The 24454-nt window shown below is 35.7% G+C and overlaps 1 protein-coding gene across 4 annotated transcripts in view; it reads right to left on the bottom strand.

Annotated features, from left to right (window-relative positions):
• The window catches only part of LOC126977219 (dedicator of cytokinesis protein 1), a 91761-nt gene that overhangs the window by 44189 nt on the left and 23118 nt on the right, over positions 1-24454 (bottom strand). For 2 of the 4 annotated variants that reach the window (XM_050825930.1, XM_050825932.1), the window contains exons 5-16: positions 23243-23366; positions 20257-20478; positions 18351-18442; positions 16519-16689; positions 15113-15236; positions 14056-14262; positions 11772-11870; positions 10182-10358; positions 8523-8715; positions 7686-7834; positions 5285-5448; positions 3515-3698 (exon numbers count right to left, since the gene is read on the bottom strand). In XM_050825930.1, the coding sequence (XP_050681887.1) occupies positions 3515-3698; positions 5285-5448; positions 7686-7834; positions 8523-8715; positions 10182-10358; positions 11772-11870; positions 14056-14262; positions 15113-15236; positions 16519-16689; positions 18351-18442; positions 20257-20478; positions 23243-23366 (1906 nt within the window). The remainder of the gene's footprint in view (positions 1-3514; positions 3699-5284; positions 5449-7685; positions 7835-8522; positions 8716-10181; positions 10359-11771; positions 11871-14055; positions 14263-15112; positions 15237-16518; positions 16690-18350; positions 18443-20256; positions 20479-23242; positions 23367-24454) is intronic. The other 2 variants (XM_050825929.1, XM_050825931.1) reach the window with 1 other exon arrangement.

Genomic DNA, 24454 nt, shown 5'->3' with positions numbered 1-24454 from the left:
ATTAGCCTTACATACATGAATCGATATACATTTTGAGAAGCCACGAGTTATACGTATTTTTTTCATTACCACATCATTCCAGTTATATATACAGTATGGAACTAACTTATATGAAACAAATGTAGGTACATACTTGTTAGCATATTTGCTGACGATATAGCAAAAATTAACGAAATCCGTGCATTGGTTTTGTCAAAAAGTATACTTTTCATTTTGCACAAATTTATACGTACTGTATAGTATTAGTTAACTGGGTCAAGGGTTCAATGAACTTGAATATTTCAATAGTGTCATAAGACGGCCTTGCCGCCAGTAGCGGTTTTCTTTGGCAGCGTACACGTGCCGGCGGTGTCTCTTTGACGGTCGCGGGCGGTGCGATTCAAAGCAAGCTCGAAATTCGTACGGGCGGGGTAGTTTAAAGATATCTTCTATCGATAATTAGCTTTCTTTAAAGGAAGTTGTAATCGATAGACAATAAGTTATATTATAAGTTTATTTTAAAATTGTTCTGTAATGATTGTTGTAAAAATACACTACACCTAGGTATTTAAAACTAAACAGCTTCGTGATTTTGTTTTCATAAATTATAAATTAGTTGAGAGATAATTATTGTGAATAGGGAAGAACTTAACAATAACGATTTATTACTTGTTTGACATCTTACGTAATTCGAAAGCAACCTATAAAAAATCGTACCAACTTACCTATTTGCTGCTCAAGAAATCACTCAGAAAACAGTGGTTTTGTAAATTGAACTTACGAAAATAATTTCTTTTTTACAAAATTTACCCATTCATTAATTTATTAATAATTGTTATAGTTTGTAGGCTAGTTTATCTTGTTGGTGTATGTGTAGGAAAGTATCGATAAAATAGAATTGTAGGGTAGGCATGCCTTACAGCTTACGTAATACAAAGCAATCTAATTGTTAAAAATCGTACCAACTTGCCCGTTTGATACTCAGGATTTTTTATGCAGAAATGAGCATTGCTAGACCTTTAGAAATTTGTACATACTTTTTTTGACATTTGTCCACGATACACCGCGCAAGGACGTTCATTCCACAGCCTGCTGAGTTGTACGTGGGAGAAAGTTCTTTAAAAACTAACAAAAAAAGTTTATCTAATAAATAATTTGTTAAAATTATTAAGATATTCGAAAAACACAAAAAAAGTAGCCATGTTTAGGTATTTGGTGATGGTTGCTAAATAAGAATCGATAAACTATAATCGTGAGGAATTCCCTATTAAGGAATTATTTTTGCGCTATTTAAAGTGAGCACTGAGCACCACTTTAGTTTATCGCGAGTCTTCTGGGCAAATAAGCTAATTTGTATTTCGCAGTGATTTCATACTTTTTGCGCGATTGCCTCAAACGATTGACTATGAAAAACTAATTGTACTTATTAATTGAAGTTCTAGCTAACTAGCGTAGTAAGTAAAAAGTAATTGTATTTGATAATATAACTTTTAGCTAGTAAAATTAATAAATGCAATTAGTGAAATAGACACTAATTAACTAGGTACTTGACTTTGTGTATGTGTAAATTGTGTTTTTAAGTTAGTTGTTATTATTATTATTACTGTGAATTTGACATTTATTTTTCGGGACAACATTGTACGGTGATGTAACTTGTGTGTTCATCAAGAATGTGGTGGACATTTAGAAAATTTGAAAATTTACGTTTCCATTATTATTCTAATGCACAATATTCAATTTAAAGTTCAGTTCAGATAGGTATCCCGAAATAAAAAAGTTTTCGTATAAATGAACATAGTGTATTTAAATTACGTCGCAAATTATCAAATGAATCAAAGGTTAAAGCCGACAACTTGCCGCTTTCGCACATCGTTCCGGGGTCAAGGTAAGTTGTTTATATAGACTGTTAAATTTTACTACATTTATTTGAATATTTATTTTGTTTGAAAATTTCACTTATTCAATTTAAAGTTTTTAATTATATAATTAATTTTGCGATAGTTCTGTGGTAGTCCACACACAGTATTAGTTTATATTTTTATTTATTTCATAGGTATGCAGACCATACTGTATAATATATTTATATTTATTATATACTAGCTGACCCGACAGACGTTGTTCTGTAAATAATAAATAAAATAATGCTTTTATATAAATTTGTCAATAATATATCATAACATCAAAGATTACTTCGTAAAATATGCACCCTGCTGTCGTGATGAAATTGTTTCACAGCAGAACTGTCAAACCGTGCGTCAATAAATTCTCTCATAGAAATTATGTATGGACACATCAAAGGAAAAACAAATTTCTTGTTTTTATTTAAATAAGCAGCATTTTCCTATTTATTCACCTTTTAAACCTTCCCTGGACTTCCACAAATAATTCAATACCAAAATTAGCCAAATCGATCCAGCCGTTCTCGAGTTTTAGCGAGACTAACGAACAGCAATTGATTTTTATATAATATATAGATTTATAATATCATAATACAGTCCCCACATTAACATAAGTATCAATCAACAATAACAGTTGTTTTTTTTAATGAAAATAAGGGACGAGACGAGCAGGACGTTCAGCTGATGATAATTGATACACCCTACCCATTACAATGCTGTGCCGCTCAGGATTCTTGAAAACCCCAAAAAATTTGTGAGGCACTACGATTGCGCTCGTCATTCTGAGACGTAAGATGTTAAGTCTCATTTGCCCAGTAATTTCACTAGCAACGGCGCCCTTTAAACTGAAACACAGTAATGTTTACACAATACTGCGTCACGGCAGAAATAGGCGCTGTATTGCTACCCATTTAGCCGGCTTCCTCTGCAAAGGAGCCTCGGGTATAGAGCATAGGGTCACTCTTTATTTTTTTATTTTAGATGTACCAACAATAACTCAACTTAATATTAACAACTGATTTGCACTTACATACTTATTCTAGGTTGGTTATTCTAATTTGGTACAATCAATATTTTAAATAAGAAAAAAATAAGTAACTTAATTCTAGAAACCGTACAATGTAAATAATTATAATGTGACAAGTGTGAATTTACAAAAATAAAGGTAAGAATTAATAAGTTTTTGGAGTTTACTCCTTAAGAATCGATTTTAATATAAGGCGCCCGGTATGAGAAAGCGCATCATTTCTCGCGCACGTTTTCAGTTGTGTGTGTGTGTATATATATATATATACTTGTGTGTAGGCAGTATATACAGTATACTACGTGATAGCTTACGCATGTAGCATAATATACCTATTAGGGTGTGCCAAAATGTAACATCCTTGATGGACCTTTTAAAATTTCAATTTTGAGTTCCGCTTTTAATAGGAGTTGTGTTTGGGCATATTTTGAAATTTTGAAACTCCACCAAAAATGCCTGTTCAAAAACAATCGTTCTTGAGGAGTAAACTCCAGTCGTGCGTCGGAGCTCACACACATACCGTTGAATTTTGTAGATATTTTATTAAAGAGACTGTATTGTTTCACATTCGTTCTAGAGTATTTAAAACACCCTTAAAAACTTGAACAGCTACCTGTAACTGCTGACAGTAGGGTTCACCATCACGGCCGGTGGCCAGCGCTGCTCGCAGCTGCCTGGACCTGACGAGCACACGCACCAAACTCTCCAGACACTTCATACACTGCAGCAGACGCTTCGAAGCCACTTCGCCGTTCTCAGCCGACCGGATCGTCCACACCATTATAGATATCAGCTTTCTGCAATATTGCAATTATATTACGAATCATTTTGCAATCATACAAAAATCAGTTTCCATAATTTTACTTTGTGGTGCAATAATACATTTAAAAAAACGTGTGTATGCAAGCAAGAAGTTATACTTCTTTGGCGTAACAAAGCAAAAATCCTTAAAATTATTTGTTCCTCGTGCTATTCTACGTTTTTATATAGAACAATTTTGTAAAAATCTTGCAAAGTTGGCTGTGACAATTAATTATTGAATAATGAAGACGGCTGTATGGGCTTGAACCCTTTGCCTGTCCTAATAATGGACGAAAAATGCAAAAAAAATAACGAATGACGCAAACGTCAGAAAATTTTAAGAACAAACTTCACCCTGTTACTTTTGTGTTACAGTGATGCGCGCTCATCTTAAAATTTCACCCTCGTCACTTTTTCATAACGCGCCCAAAGAAGTATAAACATCAAAAAAGGATATAAACCACTGGTTCATTATATTTTTTTTGCTGGAACTGACTTTAATTTTGCACGTTCACTTATGGAGAGGTTTAAATGGCTGGACTTGATGAAGAAGAATATGTTTTGTTTCAATTACATACCTAGCTAAAATATTTAAAAAAATGAGATTGGGTAAATTAGCCAAAGATGGTGTATCTATAAAGTGTTATTAATAGATGAACTATCAATAATCGTGTTTATATTAACATAACATTGCTGTCACTCAAAAAACCACGGAAACTATTACCTCGAACTTTTTTTTTTATATTTATTAATTTTTTAAAAATAACTATATTACAATACTATAGAATACAAAATTATTAAAAAATGCTTCTCACAATAAAAAAATTACTAATACTTTTTTTATGGCTCATTTACATTATCTATAGATAACACTTGGAATATGATCAAAACTTCAAGACTTTCATTGTATCCTTATTTTGCAGTTTCAAATATTTAGTCATTTATTTAGGTTCACCAACAGATTATACACTATTACTAGCTTATAAAAATAACAAAATAAGTATAAATTATGGTGTAAATCCAATTACAGGCAAACCAGTATGCATTTTTGTGTTGCACAAGTGCGGGGTTGCAAGTCTAGAATTTCTCACTTTAGGCAGCTCATTTTACAATTATTTTTAAACATTTTTTTTCGCTAGTTAATATCACTCTGTTTAGTGTTTAGTATATTACCACCTTCTTTTATCATCTTATATTTCACGTTCCTTAAAGGCCAGCATTTATCATGGGGAGTGTTCCGAAGAGCTGTTTAACCTGATTCCTGCCGCCGAATTCCATCTTCACACGATACGCCACAAGTTAGGTTATCATCCCCACCATCTGGATGTGTGGCGGTCCTCCACAGTGCGATTTTCAAGGAGATTTCTTCCACGTACTACAAAGCTGTGGAATGAACTTCCTTGTGCGGTGTTTCCGGGACGATAAGACATGGGTAGCTGTGATTCCTCTGGTGTTGCAAGAGAATGTGGGCGGCGGTTATCACTTAACAAGTGACGAGCCGTACGCTTTTTTGCACTCCTTTTCCATAACAAATATAGTATTAATACGCCCGGTCAATAATATCGTAATAATAAGTACTCACTCGTAAGCAAGAGCGTCACAGAAGCTGCTCTCGATGTAGACCCGGAGTACGGGCTGGAAGTGTTGGTATTTGTGGTCGCTGACCAGAGATATCACCAGAAGGAGGCAATCAAGAACGAGTACCGCGTAACTCTTCTCGCTGTACTCCGCGCAATCTTCTTCCACCTTAACAAGTACAGCAAACAAAAAATAATGGCACTCGTAGAGACTAATTTTTATGATGCATTTTATGAAATATAGGGACGAGACGTGCAGGACGTTCAGCTGATGGTAATTGATACGCTCTACCCATTTCAATGCGGCACTTCAGTTGCGCTCGTCAGCTTGAGACATAAGATGTTAAGTCTCATTTGCCCAGTAATTTCCCTAGCTACGGCGCCCTTCAGACCGAAACACAGTAATGTTTACACATTACTACTTCACGATAGAAATAGGCACCGTTGTGGTACCCGTGATCTAGCCGGCTTCCTGAGCTACTACTTTAGTAAAGAATTCCGATAGAAGTGAAAACTTAGTAATTTTATTATTGAAATTTGATATTTCATAATGTTTAAAAACAGTTAAGTAACTAATTTCAATTTATTTTTAAAACTTATTTTCAATAATATATTAATCAAACAAAAACACTATTTCAGCACTTCACTAAATCTATTCAATTTCACTTGTAAGATATGAACAGCACTAATGTTGCACAAATAGCATCAGCTGTATATACAGATATACTGCTTTAAGCATTTCGGTGATCACGAGATTTCACCCATCCAACGAGTGTCTAACTAGTTATATACATGTAAGCTTTGTACACTGTATGTTGTGTACATAGCCTAATGTACGAGTATGTATGTGTACGCCGCCTAACAATTATGACGTTACACATGAAGAATGACATTGACAGGAGCACACCGGAGAGAGAGAATTTAAGCCTGCACGTGGAGTTATATATTTCTAATTGTATAAAAGTAATGAAAAGAAATAATTTTCACAAAATAACTAGTTTAACTTAAGTAATACAGTGTCGATCTACTAAAATATTGGAAGTAAAAAAAACCTTTAATGGTCGATTTTTCTATTTTTAGGTTAGTAGATTCACAATGTGTAAATATTTTTGAGTGTTTTAATTGTATAATAATAATAAATATTTCTATTTTTAGATAAATCAAGTTGTGCGTTATTTACTCCAGTATCATCTAACATATTACAAACATATATTTATATTTTTTTGATTATTTATTTATCGCGCACAACAGTCCTAAGCATGTCGGTGACGGGAACCCATAAGATTTTCCCTTATCAAAAAGTGCCCAATATTTATTTATTTACTAGCTGTGTCCCCTAATATCACCGATGTAAATTCTTATCATTAAATATACATACGTGCGCCCTCGGATACAGCAGTGTTAGAACATTTTTATTAAGACTGTCTTGATCAAAATCATAGGCTAGATAAGAGGTGTAACCCATCTATTGTAAGATAGCCTTATCCTATAGCTCATTCTCTCACTCTTCAGCTTTACAATAATATTATTCGAAACTGTTACAATTACCATAAAGCAATAAAGTAAATATTGACCGCAATAGTTAACGATATAGATTTTCTCATATATCTCAATTTTAATTGTTTGAAAACTAAATCGACAGCGACGATCATATTTTTTATTAAATTAAAACTATTAATTCATAACATCCCAAGACACTCTTCAAACGGGAACATAATTTTGGTTATTTTATTTTAATATGAAAAAATTTAACTTCGAGCAAATTCAAATATTTTTATTCAAAATAGAATGTGACATCACTTATTGAAAGTCAAAAAACTACTACCCATTCCAAAATGAATGCCTAAGACCTGAGAAGAATGGGCGCAAAGAACTCAGTGGGCTTTTTTTTAAAAATATGTTTTACAATTAAAGTAACATTCTACAATTAAACTTATTGTTTGATAGCCTGAGGGCGGTCGCTCCATTCGCAATCTGTGGTATCATTAAGAAAGTCATTTATGTTAAAGTAGCCTTTACCACACAAACATTTTTAATAATTCATACGAATATCGTAATACTTTTGTTTTGAACATTTTCTGGGATCCTGTTATATAAGAATATAATTTGTCTACATCCGGTAACAGTGACATCTGTGTCAATTCACTATAGTAAAAAATTTATCTACATCCAGTAAGAGCGGTAACTATATTTATTTCCCCTAACTCACGCTACCACTATAAAAGTAGTTTACTCTGTTGCTTGTTGTACAGAACGGACGTAATACTTCCTTGTGATACAAGTGATTATATTACAGTAATTACATACTCTTTAGTTTCAGTTCATGACCATATAGTTTGTTTCTCAATACATAACAATGCATTGGCATCAATTTTATATCTCCCAGAAGCTATTCATAGTACATACCTGAGTCAGTATCGAGAATAGTGCGTCGAGGATGTCCTGCAGAAACTTGACCAGTTCATCATTGGGCACTCGCAGGAGACTCGAGAGCGCATCACGAAGAGTGCCTTCAGCGTGGTGAGTGCTCCACTTGAGCACGCCCAGGATCTCCTCTGAAACAACCGAACAGGTAAAAGGTACCCAAGTGCAGCTTCTGTACTATTTCTCTTTATTCTGTAACTAGAGCCTGGAATAAAGTTAGCGTTGGAGATGTCGGCATATGTCTCTCTGTTATGGTAGAAAATTCTGTTCTCAATAGCGCGGTTATTACTCTATTTTATTCGGTTGCCTTTTTCTGGGGGGCAGAATCCTTTCCTACTCGTGATATTGTGAGTATGTATGTATCAGGAGTTATTTTGTATATCGGTTACTGAAAGACTGATCGCAGAGCGAAGATTTTTTTATTACATTAAGGGACAAGACAAGCAGGACGCCTATTGCAATGCAGTGCCTCTCAGGATTCTTGAAAAACCCAAAAATTCTGAGCGGCGCTACTATTGCGCTCGTCACCTTGAGACATAAGATGTTAAGTCTCATTTGCCCAGTAATTTCACTAGCTACGGTGCCATGCATACCGAAACACAGTAATGTTTACACATTACTGCTTCACGGCAAAAATAGGCGCCGTTGAGATACCCATAATCTAGCCGGCTTCCTGTGTAAAGGAGGTTCCCACTAGTGATATTGGTTAGTTCTAGAACGGGTCGGGTTACGTCATGTACTTCGTTAAGTAAATTCTCTATCGCGGCCATGTGCCGGCTCCACCACGTAAGTATACAGTTACATAATATATCAACATACCTCTTTGAGTTAGCTTGGTGGAACACAGCTTAGTAGCCACTGTCAATGTGTCCCTATGAACCAGTGACAGTGGAGCCCTGGTCAACCCGCGTTCAGACCCGGCGGGCAGCTCATCTCTTCTGGACGGCAGACCCAGACATGCGGCACTAGCCTCTGTTTCAATTTCACTCGTTTGTGAACGTTTGTAGTCAATCTAGAAGTCCATATATTTAATATTATTATTAGTTTTAATGTCAGTCGAAAACTGAAAATAGGCAGTCATTTGATACTTGATTGATCATACGCGTGCATTACTTCGTCATAAATAAATAATAAAAACGTATTGTGTGATTTTAAGAAACCACGGTAAAAGTGGTACTTTTTTTCACATTCTAGACATTTAACTAAAAAATAACAATATTTACATAAGACACTGACAAAACAAACAAAATAGCGCGGAGCACTGGCACAAATGAGTAATAGTCTATACACTACGCGGTCAGCTGCTGAGAACTATAGGCGCTGACCGACCGTCACATGACATGCAACACACACACGAAAAAGTTTGAGACGATGTAATAAAAGTTTCACTTAAATAATATTGTCACACTTTTACACAAATTATCTTGCCCCAAACTAGGCATACCTTACTTACTGAAACATACATAAATACATATGAACATCCATGACTCGGAAACAAACATTCATATTCATCATATAAATTATTACACCTACCGGGATTCAAACCCGGGACCTCAAGCTAAGTAGGCTGGGTCACTAACCACTGGGCTATAGGGGTTGTCAAATAGTGGCAATTTTAATGCAATGTTAAGACTACATTGATATAAGCAGCATGACCTTTAGAAAAAATTGTGGGTTCGTCACTTTAGGTTGAGATATTTAGAGCGTACTTAGACTTAGTCAGACTATACTTATGTAAAACTTAGCTGAATATAAGCTTAGCTTAGTCATTGTATTAGTTTTATAGCCATTTGGTGGCTGAAACTATACAGAGCTTATGCTAAGACACTTTACGCAAGTAAAGTTTGAGGAAAGTCTAAGCACCTAATCTCTATAGATCTCAGCCCTATTTCCAAAAAGCCCTGATGCTAAGTGCAGCCCTATCGACTGCACACGCAATGAATAAATATTTCCTACCTATTCCACAAAACAAAACGGCCAAGTGCGAGTCGAACTCGCCCATGAAGGATTCCGTAGCAGCAAGTAACATTGAATGAAAGGTAAATAACGGTTTACGAATTATGACGTAGTAAAAAAACTACTTACTAAATCTCGTTCATACCAATTTTCGGTGGAAGTTTGCATGGTAATGTACATCATATATTTCTTTTAGTTTTATTGTTATCTTATTTTAGAACTTACGGGGGGCACATTTTACCATTTCGGAAGTGTCACTCGCGCAAACAATTCAGTTTTAAAAAATTTGAGTTATAGTTCTAAGTAAGGGTAACCCCAAAATCTATTGTTTTTTTTTTCTATTTTTATCTAAAAATCTTAATGCGGTTCACAGAATACATCTACCTACCAAGTTTCTACAGTATAGTTTATATAGTTTCGGAAAAAATTGTCCGTGACATACGGACGGACAGACAGACATGACGAATCTATAATGGTTCCGTTTTTTGCCATTTGGCTACGGAACCCTAATAAAAAACCAACCTTATAAACAGCCAAGTGATGCTGAGCGTCAGGCACGGTAGTTCCTTCACGCTGCATGAGACGCAGATATGCCAGAGCAAAGTTTCGCTCGCTGCGGTCTTTCGCCTCGTTCGAGCTTCGATGCCTGCACAGGAACACGATGTGTGCCTCCTTGAACTCCTCGATATTGAGGCACACCTGCAAGAAAAACTATGATCAGACCTTTGCTCTCATCTTACTATGATGTATCATCTTAGAAAATATTCAAAACAAATGTATTACGAAATTCAAAATAATTGTTAAAAAAAGTTTGTGTGGTAAAGGTTACTATAACATAAATGACTTTCTAAATAAAACCAACGATTGGGAATGGAGCGACCGCCCTCAGGCTATTTTGTAATAAATTCTATTTACATTGTAACCATATATTTATTTAAAAACAGACGCCCGCTGAGTTCCCTGCGCTCGTTCTTCTCAGGTCTGAGGCATACTTTTTCGAATGGGTGATAGGTTTTGAGTTTCAATAGGTGTACCAATAAACCTATGAAATGTTATTTCCTGTGTTCTTATGTCTTCTTGCTTATTTTAAGAAGACCATGTTATATTACACAAATTATCATCATCGCTCTTTTCCTCTATCCTATCATTCTATACATCTAAATGCAATTTAAAGGAAAAAAGTAATATGAACTCCAGAATTTGTAAGCCATAAACTGAGCGCTTTTTCTTAACAGAACATAACTTTTCTAATCACAATTTAACCGGTACCTATCTTGGCGGATGTATTGCCTACATTAAAAGTTGTATTCAATCCGACTAACTAGCTGATAATTGTAATTATTTGGACAATATTGGTACGGATCTAGTAATATCACAGAGTACGGATGGATACTGTAATATGTAGTAATTAATAGCTCAATATCATTCGGAAAGTCGCAATAACTTATGACGTTTCTAATACGAAAACAACGTGCATTAGGAAACGACGCGTGTTGAATATTTGAAGTACATTTTTCGTCTCATTTTCTGTATAGCATTAAAGTGAGACAAAAGTACTGAACAAATGTTCACTAATCATCCTATTTCTTCTCTTATTGTGTAACTCCTTGGTACTATTCTTAGTACATTGTTATATGAATAAAAAAACTAGATTGTAATTACGGCGCAATACAACCGAACGTACGGAACAATATATAGGCTTCTTAGATGTATTTTACGAGCTTGTGTTTTTTTTATGACAAAAGGGATAATACGAGCCGGACGTTCAGCTGATGGTAATAAATACGCTCTGTCCATTACAATCCAGTACCGCTCAGGATTCTTGAAAAACCTAAAAATTCTGAGCGACACTACAATTGCTCTCATCACTTTGAGAAAGTCTCATTTGCCCAGTAATTTCACTAGCTACGGTGCCCTTCAGACCGAAACACAATATTTCTTACAAATTACTGCTTCACAGTAGAAAAAGGTGCCGTTATAGTACCCATAATTTAACCTCCCATTGATAAATGCCCTTAGTCGACTCTTATGACAACCCTTGAGGTTGGGACTTCACTTTTTATGCCATGCACAGAGCAAAATTTGTCTTGAGTTATAGATTGCATAGTTTACCTTAAATACTTCCTGCCATCGCGGTTTGTCCTCATGGTAATACACTATGGATGTGTATTCGTTCATCAATGGTACTCCAGCGCCGGCAGATATGACGCCCTGTTGACATAAGCCTCTAATGTACCTAATATCGATAGCTCGGTACCAAAGAGTGACAATTCAGAAAAGGGTTCCAAAAGAAAACAACTCAAGTTGTTACCGAAATGAAAATATTCTAGGCTTATGATGAAATATTGGAAGTAACAACTAAAATGCATTCCTCTATCGACTTGTTTCTTTTTGGTAATGGTGGGTAATCCTTTATGGAACAATTACACATCTCGAACTTACTGAATTTCAGACTTGTTACACTTTTGAACTGAGGTATCGATATGTAATAGTTAATCCCACGGACGAGTAAAAAAAGAAGGACTCCGCGCCGTGATATTAGCAAGTGAAGCATCGTTGTGCTAGTGTGTGTGCGGTTACGGGGGATACTAGTTACACAATTTTTTCCCCCTTAACTAATCATGTATGGCCACAAATACTTATTATAGTATCGTTTTTACACTGTTTCACAACGCACGACGGCATTTTTAAAATATTTTATTGAGACGCAAACTGATCTTTCGCAGACGATATACAATTATCATAATGGCCGTCTATCGGCCTGTAGTAGTGTAAGTGTGTGCGTGGGGCTATGTATTTACACGTTAATCGGTTTGTTTTGGTGCTACACTGTTATGTAAGGTGACACGGAGTCCTTATTTTTTTACTAGTCAGTGAGTTAATCCCTACTAATATTATAAATATGAATGTAAGTTTGTTTGTTACGCTTTTACGCCGGAGCTATTTAGATGAAATTTGATACAGCGATAGACTAGAGCTTGAGAAAGGACATAGGCTTACATACATTTTATCCCGGATAAAACCATGGTTCTCGCGGGATTGGTGAAAACCTTAAATTCACGTCGATGAGCTATAACTATACCAATAGTAGGTTTAGTTTGCTATAGCAATATTCCTCGAAATAAGATTCAAATAATATGTTGAGAACGGGAGCGAAAGCGGGACCCGAAACTGGAATAGGACATGAGATAATCTTCAGTTGTAAACTTGCTTATTGTTTTTAAAAGCCCCTTATCTTCGCGGGCGAAGTCGCGGGCATCAGCTAGTAATATATAATTGTAATTAATACTTGTTTTTGTTACGGTCCTTTTACTTTCACGATAAAATTAGAGAATTCACTTTTGGAATTAAGTGTAGCTTAATTTAGGGCGGTTTGAAACCCCCTTGAATCATTTATTTATTTATCTATTTCCATGTAATCTACAGTGTCATAATTTGAATACGTCATTATTATAAAATAAGGCCAAAGCTGATTCACTGTACAACGCGTATAAGTTGAATTCCCATAACTCTAAGGTATTGTTAAGACCGTTTTTTTAGAATCGACTGGTGTATGATTTTTTAATTATTTTTTTGCCTTTCTTATCTCTTTCTATCATACAAAATAGTTGAAATAATAATCATATATTGAAAGTTGCATACTGAGAGCTTCAAATTGAAATGATTGTACTTACCTCTTTATTAATGATAAATATGTCACTATCTTACTTTCATTGAATATAATGTACTTTGATTAACTTTGTACGTGTAAGTTTGGCAACGTCGCTAAGATTAGGACTTGGTTATACTGGTTCTAATCAAGACATAACATTTTCTTTTTAGCAACAGATTATAACCCTACAATTAAAGGAATTCAATATAAACACGGTGTTAGATAATAAAACAAAAGAGTAACATTTATGATTTAACAACCCAGAATAAGGTTACTTTTCATTTACATTACTGAGCTACTTAGAATATAAACTAAACAAAATAAGGTTACATGTGTGTGTGTGAACGTGTAAAGGTGTGTGTTGTGTGTTAATGTAGCATGTCAGTGTGTGTGTATGGATAATTATTGTAGTAGTATACTATTTTAGCTGTACTATGTACAAGTAAAGCATATCCAAATTATAATAAACTTTATTGTAGGTGCGGGCCAGAACAGAACATTGCAGAGCAGAGTTTGGTGTGTAATTGGTGTTGGCTTTAGGTACAGCCAAAAGGTGCGTGTGTCGTGTTCTTAAAGATGAGACATTAAATTAAAATCTCGCTAATAAGAGGGAAAATAAATTTTAAGCAATTTGTTGTGTTTTAAAGTAATTTTACCATTAGGTATATGTATTTCAAAAAAAAATGTGTGTATACTTATGTACGCACGCAAGAATTATACTTAATCCACGCTCGTCTATCATACCGGTATCAACCTCCCGTTCTTGTCCACGACTCTCGCTCGCAGCTCGATGTTTCTGTCCGTAGACTTTCCGCCGCGAGAGAAGCTTCCAGAACATATCGTGACGTAGAGATCGTTCCGCGCGTCACCCGGTAGTATCACTTCGGGGAATCCCATTTTGCGAGCGAACGCTGTGTTGCCAACGACTATGTGTGGGTTTTCTTGTCGTATCTGAAAAGAAAGTGAAATAGACGATGTTGATATAGGTTACAAAAAAAATAATACATTTTTTTTTATTTAAAAAATGTTTTATAACGTTGCAATGCAGACAAGCCATTCTTGATTCTCGGCTGTCTAGAATAATTAGTTATCAATTCGGCGGCATTTGTAAATTCGATTTCGACTTAGATCTCTGTAAAGTCGAAGTAGATCCTGTAGATGAAGCCACAACCTGAGAGTTGAACAAAGCATACAAGATTTTATGACGATACTTCAACAGAACGGTTAGCTCAGTTGGAAGAGCAATCGCACTTAGAAACTTTACAATAATATAGCTTACACACCAGAATAACACATAGGCTATAATTTATAAAACTATAGTGTGAATTATACAAAATATAAAAGAAGTGTGATTGCTACTAATGAATTCAACTAGCGCCATCTCTTATCAACTAGCAAACAAAAGATTAATACAATTTAATTTATATGGCAAAACAACGTTTGCCGGGTCAGCTAGTAATAACATAAATTGGACGTAGTTCCTGTAAAATGTTTCAAGCCACAAGCAGCACATTTAAGAAATTCGTGTTTAAAATTTTGTAAATATAAGTGTATTCCATACATGTGGATTGGGCTGCTAAGTCATGATGTCATTAAATAGTGACAGTAGGGCTGCCATTTTTTGTCAGTCCGTTAATGTTCTTAACTGAATTGCATTGACATGATTGTGGTTTGGAACGGTCTGGAATTATGTCCAATTACAGAAGAGGTAACCAAAACCTGTCATTACGCCTATCAATTAATGATCGGACAAGACAATGTCCGCCGGATCCGCTTGATATTTTAAAACTAATCAATGCACCTGTTTCAGATCACCTTCAACCATTTGCAAGTAGACCCACAGGCCCTGAGTTTGTTTCTGCTCTTTCAGATCCCTATTGGAGATCACCTTTTTGAGTAGAGAGTCCATGTTGTCTTTCTCACATCTGAAAATAAATAGAGTTATAAAACATAGACAATTTTTACGTCTAGATAGAGCCTATAGCTGCTAGACAACCGATGGAAACAGTCCAGGTTTATTACTTTAATGTGCGTGACAAGCTAAGTCTTACACTCGCGATTTGTATGTCACTTTGTGTTTGTATGCGTGCATTGCTCAAAATAGAGGTTAACTGTCAAACCTCAATGTTTTTCGATGTTGTGAAAACATGTCACTATCTATCTAGGCCAGTGGTTTCCAACCTTTATTTTAAGCTGCGACCACGATGCGCAAGAAAAATAAACTGAATCAATGCGAAAATAAACTTTAATCAAAAAGTTAAATTTAAAAATTGCATTCAAATTCAAATATTTGTTATTCAAAATTTTTTGACTTACTCGTGTAAGCCTTTTAGTTTTTGCCGTTTGAGTATTTTTTTTGCGTCACTTTGCATCATAATCTGGTAATTTAAATGATTTGTAAATTGCATTAAAGTTAAGAATTTGAAACACCTAATCTGTTTTGAAAAGAGCAACCTTAGAATTTCTTTCTCATTAGAAGAATGAGAGGAAATCTTCCTTCCGAATGTGCTGTATGAAAATAATGGCATATTTCAAGTGTAATATGATTTACCTATGAAATAAAAATATTTTTGTACTATTACATATTCTTTGCCTGAGTGCATATTTGTACATTTCAAACTTAGATCATTTATACGTCTAGATAGACTATAAAAGTTGTGGAAACGTCGAAAAAAAAATGTGTCAGCTCCGACGCACGACTGGAGTTCACTCCTCAAGAACGATTGTCTTTGAACAGGCATTCTTGGTGGAGTTTCAAAATTTTAAAATATGGCCGAACAAAACTTCTGTTAAAAATTTCTATAAAAATCAAATAAATCCTTAACGCTCTAAATGCTCTAATATGCCAGGAAATGCCCAAACACAACTCCTGTTGAAAGAGGAACTCAAAATTCCAATTTTGAAAGGTCCATCAAGGAAGTTACATTTTGGCACACCCTTAAAGGTATATTATATTACATTCGTAAGCTATCACGAAGTATACTGTGCATGCTGGCTACACACAAGTATATATATATATATATATATATATATACACACACACACAACTGAAAAGTGAAAGGTGCGCGAGAAATGATGCGCACCAAAAACGTTACTATCACATTTGATGAGTAGGTTTTACTCTCCATATTTTTCTCATACCTACTGCTCTGCTGTTACATAGCCAGCGTTTAAGGTGAGTCTTATAAATAAAGAAAGTGTACTCACGGGTAGAACGGCAGTTGTATTTCCTTGTCAGAGTTGTCAGTAGCAAGGTGTTGTGTGACGTCAGAGATCGCCACGCCGAATGGTCGCCGAAGCCCCGCCCCCTCTGAGAAGCCCGCAACCGGCGACACCGGCGTACACCCACCAACCGTACTGCGTCTGACACAAAAATTGCTACAAACTTACTAAACGCATTTAGCACAAGTTTAACGAACAGTTATGTCGATCAAGTATCTTCATCTATTTCTGACAGTAAACAACAATATAGAAAATTCATGGATCTCTTTGGTATTCCAAAATTTCCTAATATTAGATAAATCGGTTAAATTGAAATTTCAAATTAATATCATTTCCTACCTTATCGACTTCGAACCTTATTTTGCACATTGAAAAATAGAATAATTTTATCAAATTAATGTATTGTCATCGATAAATCTACGAAGTTTGGAACGAAATGTGGCCGTTTAAGATGGGTCAAAATGAGTTGATTAAAAACAAATAGATATACAGGTGAAGCTAATACAAATCGTGAAAAATAATAAATTGTTTAGATATAAAAGAGCGACATCTCAAGTCAATTTTCTAATATGCAATTATTTGGGTTGAGCAGGTTATCGACTGTAAAGTAGATCCTGTAGATGGAGCGATAACCTGAGATTTGCACAAGACATACCAAGATACGAACCATGCGTCACTCGAACGGTTGGCTCAGTTGGTAAAAGCGCTAGGACGGAACCCGATAGGCGCGGGTTCGAGTCCCGCATCGTTCATAAATTTTTGTACTAATTAAATTTCTATATTTAATTCCAGAAGGGAGGGAAATTGTTTAGCCTTGTTGACAATTTTTATTTACCGCTGCGATTTGAAGGGTCAAACTTTTATTTGAATTTTTTTAGAAAGTTTAACGTAATCACAAAATTTGGTGATCTTCATTGCTTCGATCTTGGGATCCTACCAGACTTTGAGAGTGCCCCTTGGTAGAACTACTTTGAACAAAATCAGTCATGCATTGGGTTTAAAAAAGTGGAAACTGTGAAACTAGTATTAGGGTCGACAAAAAAATTCGTAAAAGCCAAGAATGAAATTTGACCATGGATCTCTGATACTTCTCACAAAAACTCTTCAAACTTATGGACACTTCTGTAGAATTGACATAAACGAAGAAGAATAGGAGATTTAATATAAACTTTAAAAAAAGACACTCCTACATAAAATAATATGACGTTTAATATCAATTCATACTTAACTAGAGGCAGATTTGTCGAATAAGCAGTGGGAGGCTCCGTTACACAGGATGCCGGCTAGATTATGTATACTACTACTACCACAACGGCGCCTATTTCTGCCGTGAAGCAGTAATGTGTAAACATTACTGTGTTTTGGTCTGAAGGGCGCCGTAGCTAGTGAAATTACTGGGCAAATAAAACTTAACATGTCATGTCTCAAGGTGACGAGCGCAATTGTAGTGCCGCTCAATTTTAGAATTTTTCAAGAATCCTGAGCAGCACTGGATTATAATGGGCAGGGCGTATCAATTACCATCAGCTGAACGTCTTGCTCGTCTCGTCCCTTATTGTCAATAATATATATCGTATAAATACCATATGCAAAATTGTAGAATCAACTCTAAGCAAACATTTGGTGTTGATGTTTTTCTTTCAGAGAAATTGAATATGCGTGTATTGCATCTGATGTTAGTATTCATTTTATTTGAACATACCTTTACAGTTAAGACAGTATTTTGTACAAAAAGCACATATATATAATAATAACTAAAATAATTTAAATATACCATATATATACATATATATATATATATATATATATTCATTTACCTGTGATCATCATTATGTGCTTCCATAGATCCTATCCTAACTATATGACAGACTAGAAATATCTTCTCTTTCTTAATATCACTGCCCAGGTCCTGAAAGAATGAGACAGTTATTCATTATTGCAATGGAATGTGGACATATTCATTTACTATGAGATGATTCGAACAGGGGCGTTCATATCATATAGACAATTAGGCCTATCTCGCTATGAACCTAAATAAATATAGTTTTAAAGGTAATTTAGCTTAATTTGGTTCTGTTATTTTATAACCAAAATTCTATTAAACACACACTCACAAAATGTTTCCTTACGCTAGATACTAACCCCCTTATTCATAATAGTCTGCTAACTTAAAGCATTGCTAATTCTCACTCTGTCTTCTTCTATTGACCTAAGTCAGAATGAGAAAAAACACTCCTAAGCGGCTGTTTAAAGTTAGCGCACCATTATGAATAAGGGGATAAATACCTACGATAAACAATCTTTGTTTATTCCAAAGCTCAACTACGACTTGTTAGATTCACAGTGCCTACTTTACTAAAAAACCAATGCAGGCCCCTGGACTCGAACCTAGGTGACTTTAATATACAATTTTGTATGTATGTACACACCCAATTCTTTGAAGTACTCGAAGTAAAACAACTACCATAAAAAAAGCTCTAGCATTAGATGTACTTATTGTGAATAATAGGACTGTTACCAGTGGGAGGCTCCTTTGTACAGGATGCCGGCTAGATTATGGGTACCAAAATGGTGCCTATTTCTACCGTGAAGCAGTAATGTTTAAGCATTACTTTGTTCGGTCTGAAGGGCGCCTTAGCTAGTGAAGTTACTGGGCAAATGAGACTTAACATCTTATGTCTCAATGTGACGAGCGTAGTTGTAGCGCCACTCAGAATTTTTGGGGTTTTTCAAGAATCCTGAGCGGCACTGCATTGTAATGGGCAGGGCGTATCAATTACCATCAGCTGAACTTTAACAGCTGAAATTTCATCAAAATCGGTTCAGTAGCTCCGGAGTAAAATCATAACAAACAAACTTACATTTACATTTATAATATAAGTAGGGATATTTTTTTAACCTTAAATTTATTATTGTTTTTTATATCACTTATTACCTATCTATACTGTATTTAAGTTTGTGTTGGTAATATTAAATATATTCAGTATTTGTGTATAGGTTACGCGTTGTATAACTTAGTTTAGAATTGAGTCGTTAGTTCAACATAACTTGCTCCAGCTAAATTCATGAAAATGTTCAAGGTATCAAAAAATATATAAAATGGGGATATTGCTTCTATTTTTAAAAACTTCCCAGAACATTGGCCAATAAATTGAGCCAAATTCAAATTGTAGCTTTGGATGTCAACTTCTCGGCCACCCAGTATATAAAAAACCATAAATTTTAGCTAGGGAAGGTTAGTACCATAGTATTAACGCATGTTGTGTTTACCTATTTAAGGTATATCTTATACCTTTAAACGAGCAATTATTGTATGCATATAATCTGAATCTCGGAAACGGCTCCAAAATTTTAATGAAATTTAGTGTACATGTAGTTTCGGGGTCGAGAAAACGATCGGTGTTTTATGAGAAACAGCTGCAATAACATTAGTATACAAATGTAAATTTCGCCAATATAAACAAGACTATAATAGCTCAGATGGGACATTGGGTGATCCGGAAAGCAGAAGACCCCGGTTCGTATTAATTTTTTTTTATTCAATTTTTGTACATTCTTAAAAATCCGAGCAAGGCTCGGTCGTCCTGATATTTTCATATTAATTAGTTATACAATTAGCAATAAATATTTACAATTTTTTTTCTTTTATAAGTTTTATTGTAATAAATAAATAAAGCACATAAGAATAAAAAATCTCCACTGTCCGGAAGTTAAAATACTCACAGTGAAAACCAAAGATGGCGCGGTGAACAGTTCCATAGCCAGCTGCGGTGACCACTTCAGCAGGACACTCTCCGTGAGCTTGGTGCCGCTTGAGTCGTGCAACGCCAGCGACAATTCCGCGGTGTCCGACATGCGGCACACGAAGTTCTTGATGTGGACCACCACAGTGTACGACCTGACCGTGGGCATCTGACTGCTCGGTCGGCTCGAGGGTGTTGTGTCCTACAGGAGGAACGGGATTAAAAATGCCTCATGAACGGGCTTTTAGACCAGGGCAAGCAGAGAACCCCGTGGTCTCACTCAGCCTAGCAAAACTTTCTAAGGAATTAGGCTGCTTTTCCACCAGAGATGTGCAAGGATTGTAGCGAGGGATGTGTTTGTAGAGAACCAATACTATCGCTTCATTTATCTCCCCTCGGTTAGCACAGCTTTGGTGGAAACGGCTCAGCGGAGCTAGATTTTTATGCATACAAAACAATCGAGAGATATGTGCGAAGGATGTGTGCGAGGGATGTGTTGCGAGGTTTGCGAAGCCAGTCCACAGAATGAGTTTGTTGGAAGTAGAAGTGCGCAAAATAGATATGGATAATTGGAAAAAGAAGATACTTTTATATTTAACCATTTGCAACGAAGAAATGAAAGCAGAAGATACAGAGTTTATTAGTTCTTCTATATATATATTATTCACAGCTCTGCTACACATCCTCGTATGAAATGTGTCGACAGGGGTGCGATGTAGTATGGTGGCTGGTACAGTACGTCGCAAACCTCGCAACACATTACTCGCAACACTTCCCTCTCACACTTCCCTCGCTTGTTTAGTATGCGCAAAAATCTAGCTCCGCTGAGCCGTTTCCACCGAGCTGTGCTGACCGAGGCGAGGCAAATGAAGCGATAGTATTGTTCCTTTACAAATACACACTATGAATCCTCGCAAATCCCTGGTGGAAAAGTAGCCTAAAAAAAAGTATGTGTGTACTTATGTATGCACGCAAGAAGTTATACTTTTTTGGCTTAACAAAGCAAAAATCCTTAAAATTATTTATTCCTCGTGCATTCTATGTTTGTTGAAAGAACAATATTGTAAAAATCTTGCAAAGATGGCTTTGACAATTAATTATTAAATAATGAATACGGCTGTATGGACTTGAACCCTTTGCCTGTCCTAATAATGGACGAAGAAACCAAAAAAAAAATAACAAGTGTCGCAAGCGTCAGAAAATTTTAGGAACCAACTCCACCCTGTTACTTTTGTGTTACAGTGATGCGCGCGCATCTTTAAATTTCACTCGAATCATTTTTTCATACCTTTTGTACCTTTTTAAAAAACGTTTGGTTTAAAAAATGAACATCAATTTCTGCCTTATCGGTGATAATTATAAAAATTATATAAATTAAAAAAATATATTTTTCAAATTGAAAAATAGAATAATTTAATCAAATTAATGTATTGGCATCCGTCCTCGATAAATCTAGGAAGTTTAAACGAAATCTGGCCGATTAAAGTGGGTCAAAATCGCAGCCAAATAAGTCGGGCTATAATCTTATAAAAAACGAAGATAGCCAATATCCACTACGTTTTAAGCAACTGTTCGCTTTCGAACTAGGCCGGATTTTACTCCGTCGCCATATTGTAATTACTATTTCAAACTTATGTCAAATATCACTGCACTATTCATACTAAACTAAGTTTCAATTTTTAACTTAGGCATTCCCGCCTCTTATTACGTAGTATGTACATCTTCTTTGTTCTCACTCTCCAGTACAAATGCAACAAAAATATACAAATGATTTGTGTTGTCTCGCCATCTGGCACGTCCTGAGGATGCCTCGTGTAGAGGCGAAACACGTGTCGAATTGTTTTAAGAACAAATATTGGCGGAATTAACACTAAAGAAAACTTAAATCATTTGTATACTTATGGATTTCCGTAAAGTAACGCCTAATTTAATAAATTTGCAACAAAAATACCCAAAAGCATCGACGGCGTTAATAGTGTAGGTCGTGAATTAGGAACTAAAAGACTGAAACTAATTAGACGCCACGTGGATAGATTGATGTACTATTAGTGTCAAGTGTCAATGTGTCAAAAGTTTCTCGCCGCCTCCGCAGTTCCACCGCGACCTCGATTCATGCAATTGGAAATATCGGCATCAAATTAATAAAAAACATGTCGGGAGTATCCGTTGTTAAAATTACTATGTGCCTCATGAAGTCAGCGAATGAGATAGCTCGGTAATTACCCGTGATAAAAGATAGCAATTGAGCGCACGACGTTGTAACAGCCAAAACGAAGAGCTGTTTAACCTGATTCCTGCCGCCAAATTCCACCTTCGCACGACACGCTACAAGTTAGGATATCATCCTCACTGGATGTGTGGCGGTCCTCCACAGTGCGGTTTTCAAGGAGCTTTCTTCCACGTACTATGAAGCTGTGGAATGAGCTTCCTTGTGCGGTGTTTCCGGGACGATACGACATGGGTACCTTCAAAAAAAGCGCGAACACCTTCCTTAAAGGCCGGCAACGCTCCTGTGATTCCTCTGGTGTTGCAAGAGATTGTGGGCGGCGGTGATCACTTAACAACAGGTGACCCGTACGCTCGTTTGTCCTCCTATTCCATTTTTTTTATGAAAATAAGCGACGAGACGAGCAGGACGTTCAGCTGATGGTAATTGATTCGCCCTACCCATTACAATGCAGTGCAGCTCAGGATTCTTGGAAAACCCAAACATTTTAAGCGGCACTACAATTATTGCGCTCGTCACTTTGATACATAAGGTGTTAAGACTCATTTGCCCAGTAATTTCACTAGCTGCGGCGCCCTTCTGACCTAAACACAGTAATGTTTACACATTACTGCTTCACGGCAGAAAGAGGCGCCGTTGTGGTACCCATAATCTAGCCGGCATCCTGTGCAAAGGAGCCTCCCACTGGTGCATCTCCCTCTCCCATTTGTAAGGTCGTGGGATTCTAGATTATTCTCACCATATTCTTATCAATCCGTGAATTGGCTTCATCGTGCAAGGCGTTCAGTTTGAAGGTAGACGTTGTGAGCGGGTCTACTAGTTGTCCACTAATTGTTCTGACTGCGAGCTCCATACCCAGCGTTCTGTAATTTAATATTATCTTAAATATGGGGGGGGGGGGGGGGGGTAAACTACTTCGTAACGTAACGCGTTACAATTCAATTTATCTATTCAAAAATTATTAAATTACAAAATAAAATAAAAAAACTTTTTTTCACATTAAACTAAAAAGTTTGTTGAGAAATTGAGTTCTAAGGAACTCAAAACTTTTTCTCTGAGGCACTCATAATTTTTATAATTTTTTTTCCATGCGAAATCTTAGATAAGCCTCGACACGTTTGTATGCGTATACGCATACATACACCATAAGTCTATCAAAATTAAATCAACCCCAACCTATTGTATTATAATAAATATAGTAAAAAAACTAAAAAACATGGTTTTTATACAAAACCAAACTAAAAAAATAAAAATTTATTTTAAAATATACAATTAACATCAATTCCTGCCTTATGGACGATTGATGAAAATTATGTATATAAAAAAAATATTTTGCGAATTAAAAAATTTAATTGTTTTATCAAATTAATGTATTATCATCGGTCCTAGATAAATCTACGAAGTTTGAACTTAATCTGGCTGTTTAAAGTGGGTTAAAATCGCACCCAAATGAGTCGATTACAAACAAATATACATTCAGGTGAAGCTCATAAAAAGGGTGTAAAAACCGGACAAAGCGTAGAATCTCTTTGGAAGGAAATGTTCTGGCTAGTTAAGAGTATTTTATAATACAAATGATTTAAGTTTTCTTTAGTGTTAATTCCACCAATATTTGTTTTTAAACAATTCGACTCGTGTTTCGCCTCTACACGAGGCATCCTCAGGACGTGTTGTCTCGCCGGAATTAACACTAAAGAAAACTTAAATCATTTGTATAATTATGGATTTCCGCAAAGTAACGCCTTCTTCAATAAATAAAAGTATTTTATAATACGACGACGACCTGTATAGCCGAGTGGTTAGCGATCCTACCTACTAAGCTAGAGGTCCAGGGATCGAATCCCGGTAGGTGCAAGCATTTATATGATGAATATAGATGTTTGTTTCCGAGTCATGGATGTTTAAATGTATTTATGTATGTTTATATTAATTTATGTATGTTTAAGTAAGT

This window comes from Leptidea sinapis, chromosome 44 (assembly GCF_905404315.1).
Source record: "Leptidea sinapis chromosome 44, ilLepSina1.1, whole genome shotgun sequence".
NCBI lineage: Eukaryota > Metazoa > Arthropoda > Insecta > Lepidoptera > Pieridae > Leptidea > Leptidea sinapis.
This window is presented reverse-complemented; position numbering and strand designations above follow the sequence as displayed.